Below are 26,348 nucleotides of genomic sequence, written 5' to 3'. Positions count from 1 at the left end.
TCAAATACCATCTACAAGATGTACCTAAAGCTCAAGTTCTGAATATCCGTCTCATCCACCTGATCTAGACCCTCATCCGCGCGGAGATCGATCTTCCGCGACTCCTCAGGATCAATGTAAACACCCTGAGCTTTGTCACGACTCCTATTCGTCCAGGCAAGGTACGCTCGAAACCCAGCAGCCATGAAAATAGCTATCGCAAAGCAAGTCAGGATAGTGGTGTAAGCGGTCTCATACCCGGGCGCCTCATAGTCCTTGAAGAACTGCGGGCCAACAAAGTTTCCAACGCAGTATCCCACAAAGATCAGGGCGACGACGGTCGATTTTTTTGTGAAGCCGGCTATATTACTCGCGAACAGGGACATCATGAGTGGGAATGCTGGGGCGACGGCTGTGACGAGCCAGTAGCCGGCGAGACGGGGAAGTTTTCTGTGGTCGGGGAGGAGCTTGACCATGAGAATTCCGGCGATTGCCATGACGAAGATAACGACCATGGCGATTAGACGGGATTTCCGGGTGTAACTTGTGAAGAGGGCTGTGAGGATGACGGTTGTCAATTGGAAGGCGGAGGCGGGCATTCCCATGAGGATTGTTTGAAACTCGTCGTAGCCGAAGCTGTTGATGATCAATGTGTTGAACTGTTAAGGTTCGTTGGTTAGTTTGATGCGTTTAGGGAGGTATATCGGAGACGTACGCTGGTTGTACCACCATTCGGCACGCAAATAACAAACGAGAAGAGCAGGAACCACCAGGTCTTGACGTCTTTCCATGCCTCGATGAACTGGCCACGATCCCAGTGCTTGGTCTGCGTGGTGTGCTGGAACTTCTTCGGCCGCAGGGAGGCGAACTCCCGCTCGGTGGGAGTGAGGAATCGGGCATTGGAGGGAGAATCAGGTAGAAAGAACCAAAGTAGTACGGACCACGCAACAGTGATAAGGCCAAATATGACGAAAAGCATCTATTGATGTTAGGGCGGATCGAGGTCAGCTTGAAGAATGTGCATGCGAACCTTCCACTGGCTTAGAGGACCTGTGTAATGTAGAATACCATATGCAATTCCAGACCCGATTAGACTTGCGCTGGCGTTTCCTGCGAACCAGATCGAATGGCGCGACATGTGTTCCTTCGGCGTATACCACATTCCAGTGATGAGCGAGAACCCAGGGCTGATTGCACTCTCAAAAATACCGAGGAAGGTTCGAAGGACCATTAACCCGGCATAGTTTTCAGCGACGGCATGTAAGGTAAGAACAACTCCCCAGCAAAATCTAGAACTTGTTAGATAATACGACGACGACGACGACGCAGAGCAGAGTGGTATACATTAAACAGCTGAGGTATCGACCCAGGGGAAATCGGACAAATCCCAGCGAAATTGGATATGAAGCCGCAAGGTAGCCGATGTAAAAGATGCCAGATGCCCAGTTGTATTCCTGTCCATGCAGATTCTTGTCGTGGTCAGAATTGTCCATTTGGGCGGAGTAGTATGTCTTACCAGGTCTTGTCTGATACCAAGTATAGCGCTGTATGACAAGCTGGTTTCTTGAAGCAAGTTAGTCGAGTAAACCACATTCAGACGGTTGGAGCATACTGTCAAGGTACTGAAGGCCATAGCTGACAATGAGCAAGGGCATAAGGCTATCTCGAGTCAGTTTGCTCTTGAGGTTGTCCAGCCAGGGAAGCATACTGCATGTCAATTTTTCTCACAAGTTTCTTTTCGTCCTCAGTGGTCATAGTATCCGCCACCCCATAATCTTTGTCACCGCTCATTTCGTAAAGATCTGTCTTTTTGGTGTCGATATCTGACGAAGGTTGGATAGTGTTCTCCATCTTGAGTCTATCCCTTGTGTCGGTCAGTTCAAGCCATGGGGCGGAGAACGGCCATTGATATATGCTTGCAAAACCGAAAGACGGGGAAATGGCCGAGAGATCAACCTCGCAATGCGGAGAATAATACTGAGCGCCTATCACTCGACAAAGACGAGACGGTGACGCCCCTGATATGCAAAGATAGTCCGCTGTGGGTTGTTGATTGGCCAGATTAATCGACGTGTGGGGAGCCGATCTCGGGGGTTGAGCGATACCCCAAGCTTTTAATCGACCAAAGGCTTGTCTGGAGTCTCTGGACTCTGCGGCAGACAATCTCGCGGCCAATCACATTCGATTTAGTCATGATAATCAAAGGAACGGAGAGACGGCCATAGCGGTGATTGTCGACACCATGAACGTCCGTTTGCACTACCAATTAGGGCTAATGCGAGTATGACACTGGAATCCTTCGTCGATAAGAGATCGAATCATGTGCATAGTGATACTTCCATGTGATTCTTCTTTCAGGGATTTGATATGGTCGAATCCGGCCTTGATTGCAGGGTCAGAGATACTGTTGCCTATCCACTCCTTATGGACTGGGTCTGTGGTTTCTAAGGCGGCGATGAACAGAGACCACTGAAAGCGTTCAAGAAGCTGCATTGGCCCTGCTTTAACAGCGTAGTATGCTGTTGACACCAGTGAAGTGAGGAAGTTCTGAAGTCGAGTAGGTAGCGGCCTGGTTCCGAACGAAGACAGGCGAGCACGGTGATAGTATATCTGAAGCGCATAGTAGAAAGCAACTGCGACAAATGCCATTAGCGTGCATTGGCTATGACACTTTGGATCCGTGACTCGGTGAAATAGTGGCGCGTACTCCTATACATTCACATGAGCTCCTGTACGTACGATATGCAAAAGAAGCGATTTTACCTTGTGAATGGTCTCTAGCTGTTGTTGTAGTCTCGATTCCATGATCGTAGACTGAGTTGCGGAAGCTTGGCTGTATGCATTAATCTCTTGATGTAGGGTTATGAGCTCAAAGTAAACATCGAGGGTAGCGGCATCGTCCATTTCAGTCTCGACGCAACCAAAAGAGCCTGATTCACTAGACAGCAGAAAAGCAGTACGCGAGCGTAGCCATATCCTTCGTCGTTTTCGAGGGTCGCTGTTCAGAAAGTTTGCAAAGTCTCCGCCGCATCCAAAGAAGCAACAGAATCCGTCTCGATCGTATAGATATATGATCACCCTGGCCAACAAAACCTGCTCCGAGGCGGTTATCATACCGGAACAAGTGCCTACATCATCGCTAGCACAGAGAGTGTCCAGCCCATACGTTCGGACATAAGCGAGGACTGCTCTGCTCAAGTCCTTGAGCTTCATGGGATCCAGCCGATCTCTCCGCATCCAAAACATGTACATGTACAAGAACGATAGCATCATGCCAACATGATCGGGAGACGCAAAGGGGTTATGAGCTTGCAAGAACAGATGGGATCCCCGCTCAAAATGCTCCTGTGATTCACGCGGTGGTTGTGAGCCTCGGCCATAATAGATAGCCAGTTCGCTATGAGAGACAGCAAGAAGGAAATGCAAAGCCATGTCTCTATTGTACACTTTGTTGAGGAATAGGGTGTGTGCCGAGCAAGCCCAATTCCGCGTGGACTTCAGAGGAGCAAGAACCTTGCAGTGAAACGAAGCGGCTTGTTTATCATCACTGCCGAGGGCGGGAGTAAATCCAGTTGCATAAGCAAAGGATAGATCAGAGGCAGCGAAGAAAGGCCCCATTACCGGGGCCCTCAGCAGTCCAAAAGCACCTAGCGAGTTACTCGAATCATTCTCGGTGCTGATAGCCAGTGCCTCCCATGGCGTTTCAGGATCTTGTGGCACTTGGACTGGAAGGACGTCGCTCAACGGCAAATAATCGTCACCAGAAAGATCCTCTGCCAGAAACTCGTCTAGCTGGAAACGATTCTCGGGTGTAGGCGAAGGCAGGCGACTTTCTGGTGTCATAGTCGACTCGGGAGCCTGGACCCTCTCATCCGCCTTTGGCACAATGGAAGACGGCGACCACAGGCTCGAATCGCGGTCTTTGATGGGCCCAAAGCCACGTCGTCTCGAGGTCAGCGATGGTTTTGGTATGCGCCATTCGCAAGTCAAGTGTAGCCGGACACATCTTTCACAGTACGGCCGAGCCTCATCGCACTTGACGCGTTTGCTAATGCACGTCGAGCAGCCTAAGTATCTAGAGTCAGAAAAGGAACAAGCACTGTAAAGGACGAGTAGTAAAGTGGTTACCATTGCGAGATCGCTTGCCACGCTCTACACGGGCGCGACGCACTCGATTTACCGAACCGCCATCACTGCCATTCTGGCTCATGGTGGCATTCTACGAAGTGTCTCCTAGTCGAACATCGGGGAAGTTGCCATGACCAGGTCAATACTCCGTACGAGAAACGTTATCACATTGAAGTGGAGATTTTGGAAGTGGACGACGAGAGAGAGATAACAGTTGGCTGCCTCAGGCACCAAGAGATGCCATCGATTAAATTGACCAATCACTGACAAGCAGTAACGAAGCATAGAACGAGCTCCAAGGCAGAGTAATGCCACTTCTATCTCCGACTGCAGGAGGTCTATGCTCCTGGCTGAAGTATTTTTGGGCCCTCATTTCATTCATCGCTTGGCAACCTGCAGGCCACCATCCTCCAACAGCAAGATGGGAAACACGCTCTCCGCATACAAGACTTCTGAATGCGAGGTTGAACTCGCTGGAGACAGAGGCAGAATCAAAGGTCTGCAGTTCGATAGCAAGTCACGACGCTTTGCAAACGTCGCGTATGCTCTCCCACCAATTGGTGATCGAAGATGGCGCAAACCACAGCCGTTGCCGCAGTCGTACTCATACTCAACAGAAGGACAGCCCTTCGATGGGACTAAGTTTGGCCAAGTGTGTCTGCAACCAAATTACTCTGCTTCAGTGAAGAAAAACATTCCTCAGCATGAGTTTGGAGAAGACTGCCTTCGGCTGAACATCTGGACACCGGTATCCAAGGATGAGAACGCGGCGCCATGGCCTGTCATGGTGTGGTTCCACGGCGGCTGGTTCCAGATGGGTGATCCAAGTCATGAGGCGTCAATGGATCCAACAGAATTGATTTCTACCGGAAAACTCAACGCCGTGTTTGTTGCGGTGGGCTATCGACTGAATGTGTTTGGTTTCCTTGCAGGAGCTCCTTTGCAAGAAGAGGGCGGAGAAGGAGAGGTTGGAAACTACGGACTATGGGACCAGCGACTCGCCATGGACTGGGTTTATGAGAACATCAGTGTATTCGGAGGAGACCCCGAGAATATCACGCTCTCGGGAAGGAGCGCAGGTGCTTATGCTGTACAGGCACAGACGCTCTATGATTTTCGGGGTTCTCTGCCTGATGCTTCCAAGAATCGGTTTCGTCGACTGGTGATGTATTCAAATGCGATCCCAACCCAACCTAAGACGCCCGAGGATTGTCAACCGCAGTTTGACGAGCTATGCGAGTACTTTAGGATCCCTTCAACAAGCCCAGGCCCAGAGAAGCTGAAGCGTTTGCGTGAGATAAGCGCGCTGGATTTGCGCGACGCCATCATGAAGCTCAAACACCACACATTTCGTCCTGTCACTGACGGCATTTTCATACATCCGAAGATTTTTGACTACTATCGTGACGGCTCGTTCGCACAAGAGTTTAAGCGACGTGGGTTGCGAATATTCATCGGCGAGGTCATGAATGAGGAGACATTATATGCCGTAACCAACGGACCAGAGGCCAGCCGTGAATCTCTCGAGACACAGATATCGAATTATTACTCACTATCTACCACTTCGCGCTTGCTGCAGCACTATCCACTGCCTGACTCGGATCAGAGGAAGGATTGGGAAGCAGTGTTTGGCCAAATTATATCGGACGGGCAGGTCAGGGCACCCTCGCGGTTCCTTGTCAACAACCTTTTAGAGAATGGCGTGAATATTCAGGATGTCTGGCGGTATATAATTGCATATCGATTGTCTTTCATCACAGAAAATGTGGCGCCCGCCTCGTTCGGAGTCAGTCATGCCATGGATCGGCCATTCTGGAAGTAAGTTATCCCTATTCTCGATGAAACCAGTGTACTGATAGCGAAACAAGTTACTCTATTATGCACGGGCCATCCCAAACAGAGTACAACCTTATGAACGACTGGATCCGTGATCTGGTGGCGTTTGTCCATAACGAAATGGAGTACGAGTATGGAACCAGCAAGGGAGACGAGGTTAAGGTTGCGACGCCATCCGGGGAAATCGAGATTCAACCTGATTCTCGATGGAGAGAATTGCTTGACTTGATGGAAGTGTTCGCAGGGTCCGTTTGAAGAGTCGAGTGTAAAAATGTCTGTAAAAAAACAAATACTTCACGTCGTGCTCACCGACCATTTATGCCTTGATGCCTGATTTTTATCGAATCGAATGTGGGGAAATTTTTTGATAGCGAAATCGGCGGGACCGATTTTCATCGCGTGTGCCCCTCGGCAACTCTTGACTCATTGTGTCATTCTTCTGGATCATCTTTATTTCCCCAGTGCAGCTGGACGCCCCAATTCATTGAGGGCACCTTTACTGCAATCATGGGTGCCGAAACAGTTCCACTGCAGGAACGCCTGGAGCGATGGGCTCAAAGGCTGCAAAACCTCACCGTTTCCCCTCTGACCCGGGATTATCCCGACACCCAGAACCAAGAGGGACCTAAGAGAGCCATTGAAGCTTTTGAGTCACTCAAGCTCCCCAGTGACACGACATCTGCCCTACAGAAGCTCTCGGGGACCTCCTCAGGATTTACTGTCTTTCTGACAGCTTTCGTGGTCCTTGTCGCTCGCTTGACCGGTGATGAGGACATCGCGATTGGCACCAGTCTCGGGGACGATGGCCGTCCTTTTGTTCTAAGAGTCCCAGTTGACTCTTCAGAGACGTTTCTTCAGCTATATGCTAAAGTTCAGAAGGTAGGCACTCCAATCGCTCCGACCTCAACTGTTTCTGACCAGTCAAGGCCTACGATGAGGGGTCCGCCGAAATCGTACCACTGGGCAGTCTCCGATCCTATATCCAAGAGAAATCGCAATCCGAGCGACTGCCAACCCTCTTCCGCTTCGCTGCATACGATGCTCCCGCCGCTTCACAAGAATACCCTGCCAACACGTTCGAGACGACGGATCTGGTGCTCAACGTTGCGCCCGCGAGCACCTCGGGTCGGTCAACGGAGCTGGGAGCATACTACAACCAGCGACTCTTTTCCAGCGCCAGAATTAGCATTATGCTGAACCAGCTTACCCAGCTGGTCCAAAATGCGACAAGCAGCCCAGAAACCGCGATTGGCCGCATCGACTTCATGACCCCCGAGCAGCGCGCTCTGCTTCCAGATCCGACTGCCGATCTCCACTGGTCCAAATTTCGCGGAGCTATCCACGATATCTTTGCCGACAATGCTGAAAGGCATCCGGATAAGCTTTGCGTTGCCGAGACCAAGTCCGCCACATCCCCTCATCGCGAATTTACTTACAGACAAATCAATGAAGCGTCGAACATTCTTGGCCATCACTTGGTCCAAGCCGGCGTTGAGAGAGGAGAGGTTGTTATGGTATACGCCTACCGTGGTGTTGATCTGGTCGTGGCCGTCATGGGTATCCTCAAGGCCGGTGCTACTTTCTCTGTTATCGACCCCGCATACCCACCGGAGCGGCAATGCATCTACCTTGACGTTGCGCGCCCGAGGGCTCTTATTAACATTGCAAAGGCGACAAAAGACGCCGGGGAGCTTTCTGAGAAGGTTCGCAGCTTCATTGATGAGAATCTCCAACTCCGGACCGAGATTCCCGCCCTTGCCCTGCTTGACGACGGTGAGCTTCTAGGCGGCTCCATCGATGGCCAAGACGTGTTGGCCAAGCAGGTGCCGCTGAAGTCAGAGCGGGTGGGCGTTGTTGTTGGCCCAGACTCTACTCCCACGTTGTCGTTCACTTCCGGCTCCGAGGGAAGACCCAAGGGTGTTCGCGGTCGTCACTTCTCCTTGGCGTACTATTTCCCGTGGATGTCAGAGACATTCAAGCTCACCCCTGACGACAAATTCACAATGCTTAGCGGAATTGCTCATGACCCTATTCAGCGTGACATTTTCACACCTCTTTTCTTGGGAGCTCAACTTCTAGTACCGGCACGTGAGGACATCCAGAACGAGAAGCTTGCTGAGTGGATGCGGGAATATGGAGCTACAGTTACCCATTTGACCCCTGCAATGGGTCAAATTCTTGTCGGTGGTGCTTCTGCACAATTCCCTACTCTGCACCATGCTTTCTTTGTCGGAGATATCCTGATCAAGAGAGATTGTCGCTCTCTCCAGGGGCTGGCCCCGAACGTCAACATTGTCAACATGTACGGAACCACTGAGACTCAGCGTGCGGTCAGCTACTACGAGATCCCGAGCTACTCTAGCGACGGCGGATACTTGGATACTATGAAGGATGTTATCCCAGCAGGTCGAGGAATGGTTGATGTTCAAATGCTCGTGGTCAACCGCTTTGAGCCCAGCCGCATTTGCGCTGTGGGCGAAGTTGGTGAGATCTACGTTCGTGCGGCTGGTCTTGCAGAAGGTTACCTTGGTTCGCCCGAACTCAACGAGAAGAAATTCATTACCAACTGGTTCGTGGACCCCAAGACATGGACGGAGAAGGACAAGGCGGAGTCGCAAGGTGCAACTGAGCCCTGGAGGGAGTTCTATGTTGGGCCTAGGGACCGCCTGTACCGCAGCGGTGACCTTGGTCGATACACTCCTTCTGGAGATGTTGAATGCTCCGGTCGTGCCGATGACCAGGTGAAGATCCGTGGTTTCCGCATTGAGCTTGGTGAAATCAATACTCATCTCTCTCGCCATCCTCTCGTACGAGAGAACGTGACTCTTGTTCGACGCGATAAGTTTGAGGAACCCACCCTTGTCAGCTACTTTGTGCCTGAAATGAGTAAGTGGGCCTCGTGGCTGGAGAGCAAGGGCCTGCAAGACGACCAATCCGCCGAAGGTATGGTTGGCATGTTGAGGCGGTTCCGACCTCTCCGTGACGATGCTCGTGAGCTTCTCCGTAGCAAGCTTCCAGCTTATGCTGTGCCCACCGTCTTCATTCCGCTCAGGCGTATGCCATTGAACCCCAACGGCAAGATTGACAAGCCGGCTCTACCCTTCCCTGATACTGCGGAACTCAGCGCAGCCGCACCTCGCCGCAAGTCGTCCGTACTGCAAGCTCTCTCAGAAACCGAACAGGCCCTCGCTCAGATCTGGGCTCAACGGATTCCCAACGTCACAGCTCGCATGATAGGTCCTGACGACTCTTTCTTCGACCTCGGAGGTCACAGTATCCTCGCGCAACAGATGTTCTTCGACCTCCGCCGCAAGTGGCGCGGCGTTGATATTAGCATGAACGCCATCTTCCGCTGCCCTACCCTCCGCAGCTTCGCTGCTGAAATCGACCGCCTGCTCAGCTTCGAGTCCTTCGCGAGCAACGACGACAAGAACGCCACTGCCGAAGCAGCCCCGGACAACACGCCCGACGACGAATACTCCCGCGACGCTCGCAAGCTCGTCGATTCCCTACCCGAGTCTTTCCCAACTCGAACAGAGGACATCCTCGCCAGCGAACCCACAATCTTCCTCACTGGCGCTACCGGTTTCCTCGGCGCTCACATCCTGCGCGACCTCCTTACCCGCAAGTCCCCTTCTGCAACTGTCATCGCGCTCGTCCGTGGTAAGAGCCCCGAGCAGGCCCTTGAGCGTGTCCGCTCTACCTGCCGCGCCTACGGCTTCTGGGAGGACTCCTGGACATCCAGACTCGAGTGCATTTGTGGCTCCCTCGGTGATGCTCGCTTCGGCCTCACTGAGTCAGCCTGGGATGACCTGACCCAACGCGTCGACGCTGTCATCCACAACGGCGCCCTCGTCCACTGGGTCTACCCATACTCCACCCTCAAGCCCGCCAACGTCCTCGGAACCATCGACGCCCTCAAGCTCTGCGCCACCGGAAAGCCCAAGCAGTTCTCCTTTGTCAGCTCGACCAGCGTGCTCGACAGCGACCACTACGTGGAAGAATCCGAGCGCAGCATCGCCGCCGGTGGTGCAGGGATTAGCGAAGACGATGACCTGGAAGGCAGCAGCGTCGGCCTGGGCACGGGTTATGGCCAGAGCAAATGGGCTGGCGAGTACCTCGTCCGCGAGGCTGGTAAGCGTGGCCTGAAGGGCACGATCGTTCGCCCTGGTTACGTCCTCGGTGACTCAAGCAGTGGAAGTAAGTCCAAGCCCCGTACTACATTACCTGCCTACCTTCCACATCCTACCATTTCATCGTGATCACTCTCCGAATCCCAGCAGAGCCTCACAAGACTAACATTGCTTTTTTTTTTTTTTTTCACTTTGTACAGCCACAAACACAGACGACTTCCTAATCCGCATGATCAAGGGCTGCATCCAGCTCTCAGCCCGCCCCAACATCAACAACACCGTCAACATGGTTCCCGTCGATCACGTCGCGCGCGTCGTCATCGCCGGCGCCTTCCAACCGCCCGTTAGCCCTATCGGTGTCGCCCAAGTAACAGGCCACCCGCGCCTGCGATTTAACCAGTTCCTCGGCGCTCTCCAGCTATACGGGTACAATGTGCCGCAGGTCGACTACGTGCCTTGGTCCAAGCTGCTGGAGCAGTATGTCAATGATGGGAAGCACGACGACCCGGAATCTCAGCATGCGCTGTATGTTTATCTTTTCCTTTTTTTTTTCTCTCTCTCCCTTTGTTTTTCTCCCAGAGCGCCTCATACTCTGCGTTCGAACTCTATTTGCGGAGCGCGGATCGCTAATCGTATTCTCCTATTCTAGCATGCCACTCTACCACTTTGTCACGGCGGACTTGCCGTCAAATACGAAGGCTCCGGAATTGGATGACGTGCATGCGGCCGCTTCATTAAAGGCAGATGCTGCGTGGTCAGGTGTAGATGTCTCCAAGGGCGCCGGTGTAACGGAAGAGCTAGTCGGGCTCTACGTTTCCTACCTTGTTTCGATCGGATTCTTACCCGCGCCGTCAGTTTCAGACTCAGCCTCGGGCTCAGCGGTTCGTCCGCTTCCTGCTGCGAAGATCACTGATGACCAGAGGAACGCCCTTGCAGGTGTCGGTGGCCGAGGCGGCACATCTTGATTTTGCTTTTTATGTTCCCTCTAAGATCTTTTGGATGATGATTTTTTGATTGGTTCTCAAAAGCTTGCTGTTTCGGTATTTATTGTCCGTTTGAGGCAAAAGACAGGGATGTAGCGTGTATAGAACGTGACTGTACATATGAGATACAAGGCTGAGCTGATAGAATAGGGGTAGAAGGGAAAGAAAGAATACCACCTCATGATACCGATTGCCTATCTGCATCGCTATGATTGATCACAAGTTCCGAGGGTATCACCCAATTCCCTCCAGATTATGAGAAACTTAGTCGGGGCGTTATTTATGTGTGTGTGGCATGCTCCCTCCGCCCGCCAAGACGTAGTAGAGGGTGTACATTGTGGCTTGTGGCAGAAGTACCAGGCTTTCGTGCAACATTGCCCTGATATCGGATATATTATCCTCGTCGTTTTCCTCTGAGATCGGTCAGTTTTCTCATCTCTGTTGTGGTTCATGAAACGATTCTCAGCTCTCATCATTTTTCCACTTGATTCAACTACTCCAAAGTAACATGGCGAACTCAATAGCGGCCTCAATGGTAACTCCAGGTAAGCATACCTTTTCCTCGGTGCTCTCATTTACCTGGCCTCTCATTCTGCCTCATGTTCGTCTTTCCGGGAAGAGATCCTTTCTTCAAGTCGTGTCGTCGGTGATCTGCCTTAACCATGGAACTTGTTCCCCGTTTCCTCCGACGTTAGCCGGCCTGCTCTCCATACATTTTATGTTCTTCACAAAATGTCGCCTGGGTACTCTATACCTTGACAATGTATCCTTGATCGAAAGGCATGGCAAGGAGAATCCAAAGGACTCTGTCCTCACGGCTGCTAAGACCTCTCCAACGCACAGCAGTCCCTCCTCCATTGAGAAACCTGCCGCATAAGGCATTGTTGTGCTCAGCGCATGCTAATCGAACAACTTGCCCAGATACATTGGCAGCCCTCCTCAAACGGAACAAGGAATGGGCAGCCAGAACGGCCTGTCAGTACCCATGCCTCTTCCCCGACCAGGCAAAAGGCCAGAAGCCCGATATTCTCTGGATTGGCTGCTCCGACTCTCGCTGCCCCGAGACAACCCTCCTCGACCTGCAACCGGGCGACGTGTTTGTCCACCGGAATATCGCAAACTTACTGCACCCAGCCGACCTCAGCTCCACTGCTGTCATCGAGTACGCTGTCCGTCACTTGAAGGTGAAGCATGTCGTCATCTGTGGCCATAGAAACTGCGGAGGTGTCGCCGCGGCGATGGAGGACAAGTCGCTTGGTATTCTCGATCCATGGCTCCTGCCTCTGAGGGAGCTCCGCGAGGCCCACCAAGATGAACTGGACTCGCTTCCGGAAGAAATGGCGGCGCTTAAGCTGGTTGAGTTGAATGTCCTCGCTGGAGTGAAGACGCTGAAGCGAACGAATGTTGTGGCGGAGGCGATGCGGAAAGGCCTCAAAGTCTATGGACTTGTTTATGACGTGGGGAGCGGTATCCTTCAAGAGTTGGTGACGGGCAAGTCCGACAAGGTGATTAAGAGACAGTTCACCTCGGAGTCCTTCAAGACGGACTTGTAGATTTTGCTGGGTATTGTGGTTTTTTCGTGACCACGCGGTTGGCATTTTGGACATGTAATTAAGCGTACTTGTGTTGTATTGGCGACTTGTTTAAATGTTCAAGGAATCAAGTTTCGGGGTTTTTTCCAGATGTTTGGGTGTTAGTGCTTACATAGTTTTGACTTCGTTGTATTGCTGAATGGTGAGATGCAGGTGAGATGGGAGCATCAGCACGCCATGCAAGTCTAGATCAGATCTATCGACTAGGCTTTCAGCCATCTATCTCACTGCGACATCATGATGTCGTCCGATAAGCGATATTTGTTATTCTGGAATAAGCAGCAGTAGGACAACGGATGAACGCAAAAGTAGACAGAGCGTGTTAGAGAAGATGTTGAGCGTGGGCTGGGCAAGGCTCAGATGATCGCACCTGCTGGTGCCATCGTCGCTGCCTGAGAAACAGGGCACTAAACTATCTACATACATACTCACGGATGTTCAAGGTGGAATTGAAGCAAAGACAACGATATAATTTAAATATATACGAGTCAAACTAACCAGCGCAAGAGCTATTGCATATTTTACATGCATAGATCACAGCCCGGGATCTTAGCATGTAGCAACTCTCACTCCAGGTCCGGCAGGTATACAGACTCCTCCAGGCCCCCACTAAAGGCGTGGTCATCGTTTTGAACCCATTGGTCAGGTCGTGCAAGTATTCCAGCAAGTCCACGTACGCCGTCTTGGCTATCCCAGTCATATGCGTTATAACCAATGGGCCGCGCTGCAATCGTGGTTTCACCAGCTGAAACGTGGGTAATGCGAGCGGTATCCAAACTATAGTTATAGTACAATTGAAGCCAGTATTGAGACTCAGCGAGTAGCGCAGTGGTACATGGAAACGAAGGTTAACTCAACTTCCATAATCAGCAAATCAATCTCACCCGTCCCTTCCAACTCTCTAGGTAAAGTCTCTAGTAAATCTCCCTCGAGTAGTGAAATCCGCGGCTCAACCTCCTCACCCGCTACTCGCCAATGCTGTCTCGCTTTTTCCGCCTTGGAAGCTTCTTTTCTCCGTCGCGATGATCTTTTCCCAGGGCTTACTATCACCAGGCTGTGACCGAGGCAGAGAGGCAACGTTCTGTCCGGCTCCCAGGGCGAGATAGATTGTCGAAACCCCGAAACTCGTTCCGGCCTCGACGGTATTTCTGGCCCCCGACGAGCGGGCAAACAGGTAGTTGAACTCGCATTTCTCGGGCTAGAGGGCGATAAATTCATCACGCATGTAGTCGTCATCGCTCTTGGTCCAGGAGGAGATTGAGAAAAATCCAGTGTAGAGCGTGGTGACCCAAAAGGGGTACATTGATGATGTACGTTCTTGAGACTGAGATTTACTATAAAGGACATTGAGAAGAAAGAGAATCTTGGATGAAGCTTGAATAGGCTTTGGTGGAGGTGGTGTATATTGGCAAGCTGGGATCTGCAGATTGATAAGATTACAAGAGATCTTGGGTACTATGTATACGTCTAATGCCCCGATAGCTAGCCACAACAGTGAGCATATCCGGCCGAATCGGTGCCAGTTACAGCTGACATTGACATCGGGCATCTTTCGCAAGGTAATCCAGATTCGTTGGTGTTTCCGAGGTTGTGTGCGGGGGATACGAACAGTTGGGAGCGCGAGACGACGATCACTGAACCTAACGGATCTCCAAGAAAGCCGACAAACGTCAGGTCTAGTGGTCCAATAATAACACCAGCTCAAGTGTACACGGCGGCTCAGGACTCATGTGGGAGCAAGAGGAAGAAGACCGCGGGTCAGACGTCTGCGAGGTTGATGCGGCTTTCGTCGTCGAACCATCACTTCTTCGGCTGCGGACCTAGAAAGTCCTTTTCGCTCTCCTCCCACTTCTTCCGTTCAACAATGCTCCGCGCCCTGCTCTACATTAGCCTTGATAGATGCCAGCGTTGCCTCGGGGACACGGACCTATATGCCTTCACAAACTTCCAGATCTCCGTATCTGCCATATTCCAGGCCTCTGTCACACTTCTAATGTTGACTCGGTTGGACTTCTTCTTCAGCAGATCTCTAGCTTGCCTGATGATTTCATACTCCCTTTCCACACCTTGAGTACTCGGAATGGCATGCTGCATCGTTTCTTTGCCGTGGCCCTCGTTCTTGGCATCAACATTGGTATCGCGAGGTATCTTGAAACCGAACTGCCACTCGAATTCATCCAGCAGGGTACTCGGAAGAGCTTGACCAGCCTCGGCCGGTAATGATTCAACAGTCATCCAGAGCGAGGTACCAAGGGCTGGCCGTTCGGCTATAGCTTTCTTAGTCACGACTGCTCGAGGACCACCGCCTAGTTCACGTCCCAACTGCTGACTGGTCACCTCCTTAAGCCACTCATCTCGGGCTGTTTCCCTCCGAACGTGGCGTGTTGTAACCTCGGCGGAATTCTGCAGCAAGCTAATGAGAGTATATGGGTGTGGAAGGGTTGCAATCGTGAAGGTCTGGGAGTTATTCTTGTACGTGGCGGGCTGACTGATCTTCATCGGCCTGCGGTCATCGCAAGGGTGGCATTCTAGCAAATTCGGGGGGCAAGACTGGGGCGCAATGGAATGCGCGCATTGACTGAGTGCTCTGGCCAGGCGCAATGCTGGCTCAACCAAGGCTGTGGTATGTTCAGCGAAAGGTTTTAGGACAACCAACCCTCCTGGGAAGGAGTTCTGGAAGGTTGTATGCAGGTGAGAGTTGATGAGTTCCGCGAGCTGATCAGCAGTTGGCAAGGCCGTTTTCTCGGTGAGGGCAGGGTAATGATTAGCGACTGTTGCCGAATCATAAACGGCCAGAGAGTTGGTCTGCTCGGGTTTGATCAAACCGTCCGGTAGCAATTCCACCAACGATCTTGACTCTTTCCTGGCGTTATTGACTGCCGTCTTGATCACACCATTAATTGTCTCCTTTTTGCCGGATAACAATGCAGCGCTAGAGAAAGATGTAATATACTCCGATCCGGGACCCCAGCGCAGCTTCGATAGAGTCGCATCATCATATCTCGCCATCGGAAAGCAGTGCCAATCAGCAAGGAGCCCATCGCCCATGTGGCCCCATGCAAGCCACTTGAACACGTCATCCTGCAGTTCGGAGCTCAAATCCAATCGTTGGACAGACTCGTATAGTGGATTGGCCAAAGCTTCGCCGCGACCAAGAACTGCCGGTCGAAAGCCCTGAGCGTACCAAGCTCGCCGCCAAGCAACGAGAAGCTCCGCGTCTGCATTATTTCCTTCCCGATCCTGGCCTTTCTTTGGATTGTAGTATGTGAAGATCCACGGTCGCTCTGGGAGGGGCGGAAGCACGGATCGGTCTTCGTCAAGGGTGATGGAGGATGAAAAAGGGTTCAGCCAGGCCCAATTGTTGAACCACTTCGTGTCTCCGCTCGAACTGTCCTCCTGCGGTTCCGGGGGTTTGTGCGCTGGCGGACGAAAGGTCGGGAGATGCACATCGTTGAGAGACGGAAGCTTAGGTACATATTTGGCAGCAACTGATATCTCCTCGTTGAAGGATTCAGGCTTTGTCGAGGAAGAGAATATCACTAACAGAAGGCCGACAGATATGACGGTGGTGAGGAGCGTTGTGCTTCGACGGGCAATCATGATAGGCTATGAACGAAAGGATACTCGAACGGATAAGGATGAAGGACTCGGCAGGTCTCTACATCACACGCGTCAGTTTGCCAGCTGAATGAGTTGCGGTAGGAAGGACAGGGGAAGGGGAGCTAACCAGGGGTGAGATCGGGAGACAACAGATCAACCCATTGAAGACGAATCGTACATAGACTGGAACATGCAATCTACCTCCAGTGAGGTCGCATGACTGATAACGGCGTAGCCGTCCATGACCGTCAGATCGATGCTTGTTGCGTCCAATTGATCCATGATGTTCGCTCAGGTTTCCGGATGCGGAGGAACAACTTCATCACGTGACATGATATGTTGCGTCTCGGCAAATGCCTCAGTAGTATCAAGTGGCCGGACTATGTTGTAACTTGAGTTTATGCACTGGATGGCATTGAAGGAACTCTTTATGATTACCTATGGTGTCTTGTTCTCATGTTGTATTGAATAGCAGAGAGATTCCAACTATGTATAACTCGGGCCCGAACCACGACGTATATACTTGCGGACGAGGCTAAATGAGTTTACAACAAGCCCTGTGTTGTGTTCAACGGGAACAAAGTACTGGGCCATAGGTATTATTGGATCAGACCTAAGAAGCTCTAATACAGCTCCCCACTTGTGGCAACCAAGCTTGCAAAGCCAAGCCGTGAACGATCATTAACAGACATGGACCAAGCCTGTGGACTTCTTGAGTTAAGAGAAGAGTTCATTGTTCTCGCAAAAACCAGCAGTATGCTGTAGAATTTTCCGCACGAGAGAAACTTTACAAAATCTAGACAGGAATGGCGTCATAGAAGCATTATGTTCTTCATCCAATGGTTGCGCTAGACTTATGGAGGATTTGTGGTGCTTGGAGATCACTAATCGGCAGTGTTGCCGTGGAAGATAACTGCGAATGTCGCGATCTCGGCCGATGAATCATCTCCAAATTCCCCATCCATTGTTTCTGTGCCCCTCTTCTACCGGACCTTCTCTTCTCCCCTCTTGCTCTTCCCTATGCTCTCGCGGTATCGCTATTCTACTGCGGTTGTCGCCAAATCCCTGAATTCCTTGAGCCCCGTTCCCCTCCAACCCAGCTCTAGGATTACACCCCGCTTTTCGCGTTTGCGCGTCGGAGTTCGAGCGATGTCGGCCACCGCAGCTCGTGCAGACCCTTTCAAGCCTGCGGCAAGAGTCGCGGGCCAGCGACAGGATGTTTGGTACGGGATCTGTCCTAGACGTGCCATGGACGCCTGTTTTAATCGCGCTCCAGGTCCATCGTCAATGAGGCCGCTGCCGCCTCCCCGGTCCAGCCTATCGTGAACATGGGCCAGGGTTTCTTGTGAGTGGGCTTCCATAGCATTAGCACAGGCGCATATACTAACTACTCATTCCACAGTGGCTACAACCCGCCGAAATTTGCCCTCGATGCCGCAAAGGCCGCCCTTGACCGAGTCGACTGCAACCAATACTCCCCGACAAAGGTACTCATCCAGGAATGCGATGGTCAACTCCGACTCACCATGAATAGGGTCGCCCGCGCCTCAAGAAGGCTCTCGCCGACGCATACTCTTCTTCCTTTGGTCGGCAGCTGAACCCCGATACTGAGGTCACAATCACTACCGGCGCAAACGAGGGTGAGATGATCTCCGGTGTGCAATAGTTGTGAGCTGACTCGAGAAGGAATGTTGAGCGCTTTCATGGGATTCATTGAACAAGGAGACGAGGTCATTATTTTTGAGCCATTCTTCGACCAGTAAGTCGGGCGGTTGGTTACTGCGTCTTCTAGGTCTGATGGTTTCCAGGTACATCAGCAACATCGAGATGCCTGGCGGCACGATTCGATACGTCCCACTGCATCCCCCGAAGGATGGAGCTACTCGGACCTCCCCTGCATCCGAATGGACCATCGATTTTGATGAATTAGAAAAAACCATCAACTCGAAGACCAAGATGATTGTGAGTGTTCTATCCATCTTGTTAGTTGTCGATTACTAACGGGATTTTCAGGTCCTGAACTCCCCGTAAGCTTCACACGTACCCTAGCTGGACAAATTACTGATGAAGTAGACACAACCCTGTCGGCAAGGTCTTCTCGCGCGAAGAACTCGAACGCATCGGCGACCTCGCTGTGAAGCACAACCTCATTATCCTCTCTGACGAAGTCTACGACCGCCTCTACTATGTCCCCTTTACTCGAATTGCAACCATCAAGCCAGAGTTCTATGAGCGAACACTTACAGTCGGCTCCGCCGGAAAAGCCTTCTACGCTACTGGCTGGCGTGTCGGCTACCTTATTGGACCCGAGCATTTGATCAAATACGTCGCCGGTGCACACACTCGCATCTGCTACAGCAGTGTCTCTCCCCTCCAAGAAGCAGCAGCTGTTGCCTTTGAGGAAGCTGACAAGCAAGGATTCTGGGACGAGAGCCGAACGGAAATGAAGGGCAAGATGGAGCGGTTCTGCAAAGTGTTTGACGAGCTCAACATTCCTGTATGCCTGTCATTCCCGTTTCATAAAACACCCAGGCTAACCCTAGCAGTACTCTGACCCCGAGGGCGGTTACTTCGTCCTCGCAAACATGGCCTCTGTCAAACTGCCCGAGGACTACCCCTTCCCTCCACACGTCGCCAGCCGCCCGCGCGACTTTAAGCTCTGCTGGTTCCTGATCCACGAAGTCGGTGTGGCTGCCATTCCCCCGACCGAGTTTTACACTGATGGGAACGCTCACATCGCGGAGGATTACCTCCGTTTTGCCGTCTGCAAGGAGGACGAGGTTTTGGAGACTGCCAAGGAGCGGCTTCGCGGCCTGAAGAAGTATATTGTGCGATAAATGGTGTTTATGACTCTAGAAGGTCGGGGCGTGCTATATATCAAATTGAAGAAATAGACGACTTTTTATTTAGTTGGTTCGAGACGAGTAGATCTAAATTTAGCTGGATAGACTTTTTTTCCATTTCCCAGTTCGCTATTATGTCCGTTAATCTTCTTACCAACATACCTGGTATGTACTTGTCATCCTTCCAAACCCACTAAATGCATGTACAGATCCGCTTCGGCTATTTTCCAGCACCCCAATTTCGGAGAAACATATTTACACTCATACACAAGAAGAAAGAAATAAAAGAAAATGAAAGAAATCAAGCATTGAACCCCTCAACCTCCATCTCCCCAGCACCAGCTCCATCCCATCCATCTCCCCTACAAAAAACCCTACGATCCTCCTCCGCGACATCCTCAAACCCAACACCCCTCATCCTCTCACCCGCATCCTCGACATCTGGATGGGTGGTCCTCGCCGCCCTGAGAATCCAATACGACGCCTCCAAATGCTCAACGAGCGCCTCGTGCCCGTGCCCGCCCAGCGAACCGAGCAGACGACGGTACTCGGCGCGGCAGACGGGGTCGGGACAGTTGCGCCTGTTGGTTCCTGTCCAGTCGGTTTCGCATGCGTGTCTCTCGCCCGTTATGCCGGGTAGGATCGTCACGCCGGTCTCTTGGTGGAGTTGGTATTTTAGAGAGGCTTCGAGGGTGGGCAGGGAGGTTGTTGGGGGAAGGGGTGTCGTGCGGAGGTTGTCGCGGATAAGGCGGAAGAGGTAGTCGGTTAGGGCGTGGGATTCGAGGGTTACTATTAGGGGTTGGTTGGTTAGTTAGGGTTGCTTGGTGGGAGAGGAGCAGGCCCGGAAGTTGAAAGGAACATACCAAAGAGACAAGCAGCAAGAACCCGTCTAAAGCGATCCTTGGCCTTGGGATCCGTGAACTTGACGGCGAGGAGAACTCGATTGGAGCATCTCAAATTCAAATGGTCATCTGGAAATCCCGCATCAACCATATCCACAAAGTCCGAAAAGATAAAATAGTCTCCAACGCTTGAGTGCATGTTGAAGTACACAGCCTGCCGGTGGCGCTCGGGTGTATCATACGGATGCAAGCATGGGATCAACGGAGGTCCATCCCTGACATCCTTGGGGATAGTTGACTCGCGGCATGGATGCTGGAAGACATTCTGGCCGCAGGTCGCCCAGTGCACCTTGATATCTTTGAGCAAATGCTCACGGGAGCAGTAGCGCGTTTCCGAGAAGGGGCCACAGCGTGGACAGATGACTGTTGCGCCGTCCCAGAGGTTGCAGCGGCTGTCGCAGTCGGATCTTGCGCAGGGGAAGCCGTGGCTGTCGAGTTGCCAGAAGAAGCCTTCGGGTTTCTGGGTGGTGATTCTATGGCCGCGGGTGGTTTGGATATCTTTGGTGATGGTGGACTGGGAGGAGGGAGAGGGGTGCGCGTGTGTGCTAATCACCTCTACGTGAAGGGTGGAAGAGGAGGGGGTAGTGGCCACTGAGCGAGCTGCCACGGCGCTTCTCTGTTTGCTCCGGCGTCCGGTAGATGGCGCAGAGGCAGCGGTGGTTTGGGGTGAGAATGAAGCATATGGGTTGGTTGTCCAGCTTGTCGCGAGAGAGCTTGCAGTCCCTGTAGACTTGGGAGTCGAGGCACGGAGCTCTGGCGATCCGCTGGTCACACTGCCCCGGTTTACCTGACCTTCCTTTGTGGATGGGAGCTTCTCTTTCATGGGAATTGAGCTGCTGCGTGGTTGCGGGGGTGACGGAGCAAAGACTATAAGGTCTGATCTGTTAGTCAAGCCCTCTGCGGTGGCCTTGAGGAGCTAAAGAAATATAGACTGACCTTTCGTCTGAGTTCGATTGACCTTGGGGGTTTTTGGTGCTTCAACGGACTCGTTTGCAGTCGAGGGCTGAGCTGAAGGCAATGCTACTGCATCTTTCTCTAAGGCCTCGCTCTCTGAGCATGTTGCAACTTCAGAACTTGCAGCGGCTCCCTTCTTTTTTTTCTTTGCCTTGCTCTTCTTCTTGGGCTTCTTCTGGGTCACAAAGTCCATGATGCTCGCCTCTCCGCGGACCATGGCATCAGGCTGTGCTTCAACGGAAGCAGAAGCAAGATTCGATTTTAAAAGACTTTTGATTAAGTCTTGTGGAGGGTTATCCGAGTCGGAAAGACGACCAAGAGTGCGAGCACGAAGGAGAGTGACTGCCTCAGAACGGGTCTTGTGTTTCTCCTCTAGAGATCGGTTAGTGCTGTTGTAGAGAGAGGGGCATAAGTGAATAAACACAAGACGAATGAAAATGCATACCAGTTTTGGAGCGAAAATCTGCAGGTAGTGAGCAACTTCTCTTTCTCGTATGATTGCGTCCAGTCGAAAGGACTTCGCTGCTGTCACCGGGACGACAGAGGGAATTGAGAGCTGAGAGCTGCTTTTGATCGGAAGCCTGGTGACCGTCTTGCTGCTGCCCTTCGCGCTCATTTTCTAGAGGGCCGGAAGCCTGCTCCAACACTCGTAGGCGCTCTTCGTAAGCATTCGCAGCTGACTTGGACTGGGACGCTTCATCATTTCCACTCTCGTCGTTCGTCTTTGCTCTTCCATCGCGGCGTGGCCGTGAGGTCTTTCCAAAGCCACGAAAAGCCATTTCGGGCGACTGATATAGAGCTCCAGGGCTCCAACAAGATTGAGAATCTCAGTTACCATATCAACGACAAAGCAGTTTGTTCTCACTCGCCAATTCCGTTAGCCCTTCTCGAACTCACCGAGTAGAGACTCCGCGCTCGAGAGCTGCCAGTATCGAGATTCTCTTGCTGGATTGCTGTGCTGTCGTCTCAACTTCCTTCTGAAAGAAAAAGGAAACGAGAAGATGCTGGAGAAACCCTGAAAGAAATGGGGAGTTTCTGTTATGAGTTTGCGATTCACAGTCATGGCGACTAATTTGCGTCTCAGTATGTTCCGGAGCTGTCTATGAGGGGTCCTGCCCTGAGTCTATGGTTGTGACTGAACAGAATGTAACAATTATAGATTTTGATGTTGGAAGAACAGAATCGACATAGTCTGACTTTAGAGCAGGCACAGCGGTCTTTATGAGAGTCAGCATGCATTCAAAGGATTGCAGCGTCCGCCACGAGAAGTAGTGCTACCTGCCTGATCGATCACCCCGTTTTCGCCTAATTGGAGGCCTCATGTCTCAAGTATCTGATTGGACCTAAAGACAGGATCTTGGAAAAGGATTTCTGACTGCGTTGACAGAAACGGCGCTCCACATCATGCCCAGCCTGTCATGTCAAGCCATGATTAGAAGTCTACGTTTACAAGAGCCTCCACTTCTTTCGCGCCAGCCGTAAATAGAGAGGAAATGCCTGTGTTTCGCCAAGGAAAACCGTCTTCCTGTATTAATCGAAGGCTCAAGATATCCTTCGGTCGCAGAGAAACTGCCCTCCCAGAATAGAGATGGCATTTGTTAACTGTGGATCCTGTGATTCTACAGGACGTCCGTATAGTTGTCGGCGCTTAGCGACGCAAGCCATCGGTTTGACCAGCGGTGTCGCCGGCCAATAGCGGTCCTGAAGAAACGAATGCGTCAGACAGGGGTTATCTTGAAAATTATGCTCAAAGTCATGACTTACACTTGTTTTTGGAAGGAAACGACGGCAGTCAAGCTTGTCTACGACATGCTCTGGCGGTGGTTTACCGTCCATTACAAAGCGAAATGAACAATAGCTAGCCCCTTATAACTGAACAAAGAGTTTCAGCGAACAAAGTTCAAGACAATTACTCTGAGTAAAAGGGGCCTTTGTTGTGTCTAGGAGTATCACGTGCCGATGTCTTTCTTCAGATGAGGAAGTCGGACTCCATCTCATCCTCCACCCCATCAACATCGGCAGTCACTCCGACGCGCATCCGTGATGATCCCATTTCACTCAAAACCATCTAAATATAACGCGGTCACGAAGCGTCAAGAGAGCCTTCAGCAGCTCTGCACCAGTCAAGTGATGATGCCTAGCCCGATCTCCGGCAGCTCCAGCGGCAAGTGAAGCAGCAAGCGCCCCGAGCTTGAATTCGTCAAGATGAACAAAGAAATCCCCGACGGTTTCTGTTGATCAGCTGTCAAAGAAAATCTTATGGGGACTCCGGGGAGCTCTGTTTCACTGGGAGCCTAAATGCTGGCGCCCTCTGTGGAGCTCAAGGGATTGGATGACGAGAGGTGCGATCCTAAGCGCCCACGATGAGGCTATATTTGGTCTACGCAAGCGCTCTGCAGAATCCACTGAAATTCCTGAAAACGACCGCTGAAGAGTTCTCGCGCGAGATGAAACCTACTATACTTTTGCTGAATGCTCATTCGGCAGTTTGTTTTACTCTGGATTCGCATCCATTGTTTTGCATGGAAGTGTGACGCTTGTCTCAATGGCCACATGCCTATTGAAAGACTAGCTTGGTCTTTGATTGACTCACTTGTTTCTTGCGTTGTACCATGGGTTCAATAAATAAGTACAGAGGGAACCCTCCGTGGAACGGTCGCTATTCATTCTATTGTTGTTTTTTCCCTTTTCCTATTTGGCCGCGACCAACACTGCATCCTGCTTCAATCTGCTTATACCCAATAGATTTCCAGGTGGCATGGCTTCCTCATAGATTGCATTCTTTGGTTCCTCGCGAGTTGCTGCTGGCCAGCGCCCTTTGTACTACTGCCCTTTTCTTTGTCTTCTATCATCCAACTCCTTTAACGCCAGTTCGACTTTATACGGCTTGTTCCCTCCCTCGATACCACCCTATACTATTTTCGGACACTCCTTTCCACTATGATCTTTGCAAGATCCGCTCGATCTATATTTCCTCTCCTTCCTCCATATGGGGCACATCACCCAAATGGAGGAGGGCGAATTATCCCACTACATCCGGACGGCATCACACCGTACATGGGCCTGCGATCTCGCCTATCGCAAATATGGATGAACCGCTGGACCATTCTCCTCCTCCTCGTGCTAGTCAGGCTACTAATTGCCGTAGCCAGTCTCAACACAAGCATGGGCTCGGCCAGACGTGAGGCACTCTCCGCATGTACATCTGTTGAGTCCATGGGTAGCGCCATGGCCTCGACACCTCATTACGCTGCGCGTGGTGTAAACGAGCTGACCGCTGCCAGCGTCGAGACGGCGGTTAGTGCTCTCAAGACAATGCTCATTCTAACAGTGACGGGAGTTGAGGAGATTATCGTTTTTATGATTAAGATGTTGTATCAGACCTATCTCTGCCTCATCACCATGGCCATCCGTGGCACCGTTGACACTGGAGTTGGTCTCTTGAAAGACGCTGGCGACTTTCTGAACTCGACTATCAAGTCCGTTGGTGACGACCTCAGCGACGCAGTCGATACGTTCCAGGATGGCTTCAACGATTTCCTCGGTCTCATCAACGGAGCTGCGACAACGCTTTTCGGATCTGAGATCCCTGAGTTGAACATCAACAGCTTCATTGAAGAGCTTGAGAATGCTCAACTTCCATCCTCTATCGATGAAAAACTCAACAAGCTCAACAGCTCTGTGCCAACCTTTGACGAAGTCAGTGACTTCGTGGAAAATATCATCCGCACTCCCTTCGATGAAGTGAAGAAGTTGATGAATGAGTCAATGGGAACCTTCACCTTTGACCGTGACACGCTACCAGTCCCTGCACGGCAACAGCTGAGCTTTTGCCAAGGGAGTGATGGTATCGATTCGTTCTTCGACAAAGTCTCTGACATTGCCGAGACTGCCAAAAAGATCTTCATTGCCATTCTCGTCATCGCTGCGGTCCTCGTCTGTTTCCCCATGGCATGGCAGGAAATCCGCCGCTGGCGCTCTCAGAAGGAGCGCTCCCAGCTTGTCCGCAAGGAAGCCCATGATCCAATGGATGTTGTCTACATCGTGTCTAGGCCATATTCCTCCGCCACAGGAATTAAAGCCGCGAGCCGATTCAGCAACAGCCGAAGGCAGATCCTGGTCCGCTGGGTCGTCGCCTATGCTACTTCACCTCCTGCTTTGTTTGTGCTCTCCCTCGGTGTTGCCGGACTTTTCGCCTGTCTCTGCCAGTACCTCCTCCTACAGGCAGTTGAGAAGGCCGTGCCTGAGCTCTCCGCCGAAGTTGGTGCCTTTGCCGATAAGATCGTAACTAGCCTAGACGAAACCTCCGCAGAGTGGTCTCTGGGCGCCAACAAAGTCATCGGCGATGTGAACACTGACCTAAATCAGAACATCTTCGGCTGGGTCAACACAACAACGACCGGTGTCAACGACACACTCAATGCCTTCGTCGATGAAACAACCGGCGTCCTCAACGACACCTTCGGAGGAACCGTCCTCTACAGACCGATGATGGACGTCTTCAACTGCCTCATTGGCCTCAAGGTCGCTGGAATCCAACGCGGCCTCACTTGGGTGCACGACCACGCCAACATCGAATTCCCGGCCCTTCCCAACGACACCTTCTCCCGCGGCGCCGCCGAAAGCCTGAACGACGGGAACAGCTCAGACAGCTTCCTCTCAAGTGCCGGCGACTCCACCTCCGACGCAATCACCGAGGTCGTCTTCCGCGTCACAAACGCAATCGGCGAGGGCATCGCCGTCGAAGCCCTCATCTCGGGCGTTATCCTCCTCCTCTGGTTCGTCAACCTGCTCTTCGGCGTTATCCGTGCTCTCTCGCTCTTCCGCGGGCAGGAGCGGAACCGTGGTGATGGCGGTGGCGCCCCCGCGCCGGGGCCTCTGGGTCCTGACCAGGATGGGTTCCATGATGTTCCCCTCACTGCGATGCCCGATACGAGCTCGAGCTCCCGCGCTCAGCCGGCGCCCCAGTATGAGCCTTCCACGCGCACGTTTGCCACTGCGGGGTTGCCCGCGGCGTTGACTGCCGAGACGGGGTACGAGGATGAGAAGTTAGGGTTTGCGGGCCAGAGGAATGCTCTGCAGGTCGATGCGCCAGAAACCCGTGGGAGTAGCTATGCTGAGTATGGCATTGAGAAAGGTCGGATTTAGTGGATGATACCTTCTAGAACAGTCTTTCTTTTCTTTTCGTTCTTTCCCTGTGTACACTGGTGGTACCTGGCGTTGGGATATCAAGCATTTACATGGCAAGCGTTGACAACATACCCAAAATCACTGCATCAATCACTCACTCACTGAAAACTAATACCCAATGTACTCAAAGACAAACAAAACATGCTTATCCCAAGTGGGCAATTTACCAGTAAACCATAGCATACTTAACCCCCTAACCAACCTTGGT

General features: G+C 51.9%; 10 protein-coding genes across 10 annotated transcripts; 5 read left to right on the top strand and 5 right to left on the bottom strand.

Moving 5' to 3' along the window:
* Positions 1–11: 11 nt before the first annotated feature.
* Positions 12–1,830, bottom strand: BJX68DRAFT_271531 (major facilitator superfamily domain-containing protein; the record flags this gene model as incomplete). Its single annotated transcript, XM_071046963.1, has 7 exons — positions 12–638; positions 695–958; positions 1,010–1,268; positions 1,324–1,448; positions 1,496–1,542; positions 1,592–1,638; positions 1,688–1,830. The coding sequence occupies 7 exons, from the start codon at positions 1,828–1,830 to the stop codon at positions 12–14; spliced, it is 1,512 nt and encodes a 503-aa protein (XP_070894230.1).
* A 204-nt stretch (positions 1,831–2,034) lies between these two features.
* On the bottom strand, positions 2,035–4,265 carry BJX68DRAFT_185014 (Zn(II)2Cys6 transcription factor domain-containing protein). Its single transcript, XM_071037274.1, has 3 exons — positions 4,108–4,265; positions 2,743–4,046; positions 2,035–2,688 (listed from the first exon to the last, which is right to left on the bottom strand). Exons 1-3 carry the CDS (start codon positions 4,187–4,189, stop codon positions 2,239–2,241), a joined length of 1,836 nt encoding a protein of 611 aa, XP_070894229.1. The 5' UTR covers positions 4,190–4,265; the 3' UTR covers positions 2,035–2,238.
* Positions 4,266–4,730: 465 nt separating this feature from the next.
* On the top strand, positions 4,731–6,230 carry BJX68DRAFT_246455 (alpha/beta-hydrolase). The gene has a single exon (XM_071041649.1). It carries the CDS (start codon positions 4,892–4,894, stop codon positions 5,927–5,929), a length of 1,038 nt encoding a protein of 345 aa, XP_070894228.1. The 5' UTR covers positions 4,731–4,891; the 3' UTR covers positions 5,930–6,230.
* A 126-nt stretch (positions 6,231–6,356) lies between these two features.
* aarA (L-aminoadipate-semialdehyde dehydrogenase) lies at positions 6,357–11,304 on the top strand. Its single transcript, XM_071037273.1, has 4 exons — positions 6,357–6,822; positions 6,870–10,143; positions 10,277–10,601; positions 10,726–11,304. The coding sequence occupies exons 1-4, from the start codon at positions 6,451–6,453 to the stop codon at positions 11,039–11,041; spliced, it is 4,287 nt and encodes a 1,428-aa protein (XP_070894227.1). The 5' UTR covers positions 6,357–6,450; the 3' UTR covers positions 11,042–11,304.
* A 263-nt stretch (positions 11,305–11,567) lies between these two features.
* On the top strand, positions 11,568–12,612 carry BJX68DRAFT_271527 (carbonic anhydrase; the record flags this gene model as incomplete). The annotated part of the gene is made up of 2 exons (XM_071046962.1): positions 11,568–11,604; positions 11,981–12,612. 2 exons carry the CDS (start codon positions 11,568–11,570, stop codon positions 12,610–12,612), a joined length of 669 nt encoding a protein of 222 aa, XP_070894226.1.
* A 1,169-nt stretch (positions 12,613–13,781) lies between these two features.
* BJX68DRAFT_184883 (uncharacterized protein) lies at positions 13,782–14,366 on the bottom strand. The gene has a single exon (XM_071037272.1). It carries the CDS (start codon positions 14,198–14,200, stop codon positions 13,850–13,852), a length of 351 nt encoding a protein of 116 aa, XP_070894225.1. The 5' UTR covers positions 14,201–14,366; the 3' UTR covers positions 13,782–13,849.
* BJX68DRAFT_246444 (uncharacterized protein) lies at positions 14,034–16,690 on the bottom strand. The gene is made up of 3 exons (XM_071041648.1): positions 16,379–16,690; positions 14,579–16,309; positions 14,034–14,527 (listed from the first exon to the last, which is right to left on the bottom strand). Exons 2-3 carry the CDS (start codon positions 16,249–16,251, stop codon positions 14,452–14,454), a joined length of 1,749 nt encoding a protein of 582 aa, XP_070894224.1. The 5' UTR covers positions 16,252–16,309; positions 16,379–16,690; the 3' UTR covers positions 14,034–14,451.
* A 211-nt stretch (positions 16,691–16,901) lies between these two features.
* Positions 16,902–19,206, top strand: BJX68DRAFT_246440 (kynurenine--oxoglutarate transaminase). Its single transcript, XM_071041647.1, has 9 exons — positions 16,902–17,474; positions 17,528–17,596; positions 17,654–17,738; positions 17,786–17,891; positions 17,938–18,010; positions 18,060–18,213; positions 18,265–18,278; positions 18,325–18,748; positions 18,798–19,206. Exons 1-9 carry the CDS (start codon positions 17,272–17,274, stop codon positions 19,086–19,088), a joined length of 1,419 nt encoding a protein of 472 aa, XP_070894223.1. The 5' UTR covers positions 16,902–17,271; the 3' UTR covers positions 19,089–19,206.
* Positions 19,207–19,395: 189 nt separating this feature from the next.
* Positions 19,396–21,143, bottom strand: BJX68DRAFT_258402 (uncharacterized protein; the record flags this gene model as incomplete). The annotated part of the gene is made up of 3 exons (XM_071043526.1): positions 19,396–19,883; positions 19,958–20,551; positions 20,933–21,143. 3 exons carry the CDS (start codon positions 21,141–21,143, stop codon positions 19,396–19,398), a joined length of 1,293 nt encoding a protein of 430 aa, XP_070894222.1.
* A 2,554-nt stretch (positions 21,144–23,697) lies between these two features.
* Positions 23,698–26,178, top strand: prm1 (pheromone-regulated protein PRM1). Its single transcript, XM_071037271.1, has one exon. The coding sequence runs from the start codon at positions 23,891–23,893 to the stop codon at positions 26,096–26,098; it is 2,208 nt and encodes a 735-aa protein (XP_070894221.1). The 5' UTR covers positions 23,698–23,890; the 3' UTR covers positions 26,099–26,178.
* The last annotated feature ends 170 nt before the right edge of the window (positions 26,179–26,348 follow it).

This window comes from Aspergillus pseudodeflectus (assembly GCF_044049435.1).
Source record: "Aspergillus pseudodeflectus strain CBS 756.74 chromosome Unknown BJX68scaffold_63, whole genome shotgun sequence".
NCBI classification, from domain to species: domain Eukaryota; kingdom Fungi; phylum Ascomycota; class Eurotiomycetes; order Eurotiales; family Aspergillaceae; genus Aspergillus; species Aspergillus pseudodeflectus.
Note: the sequence above shows the minus strand (reverse complement) of the source record. Positions and strands in the feature narration are given on the sequence as shown.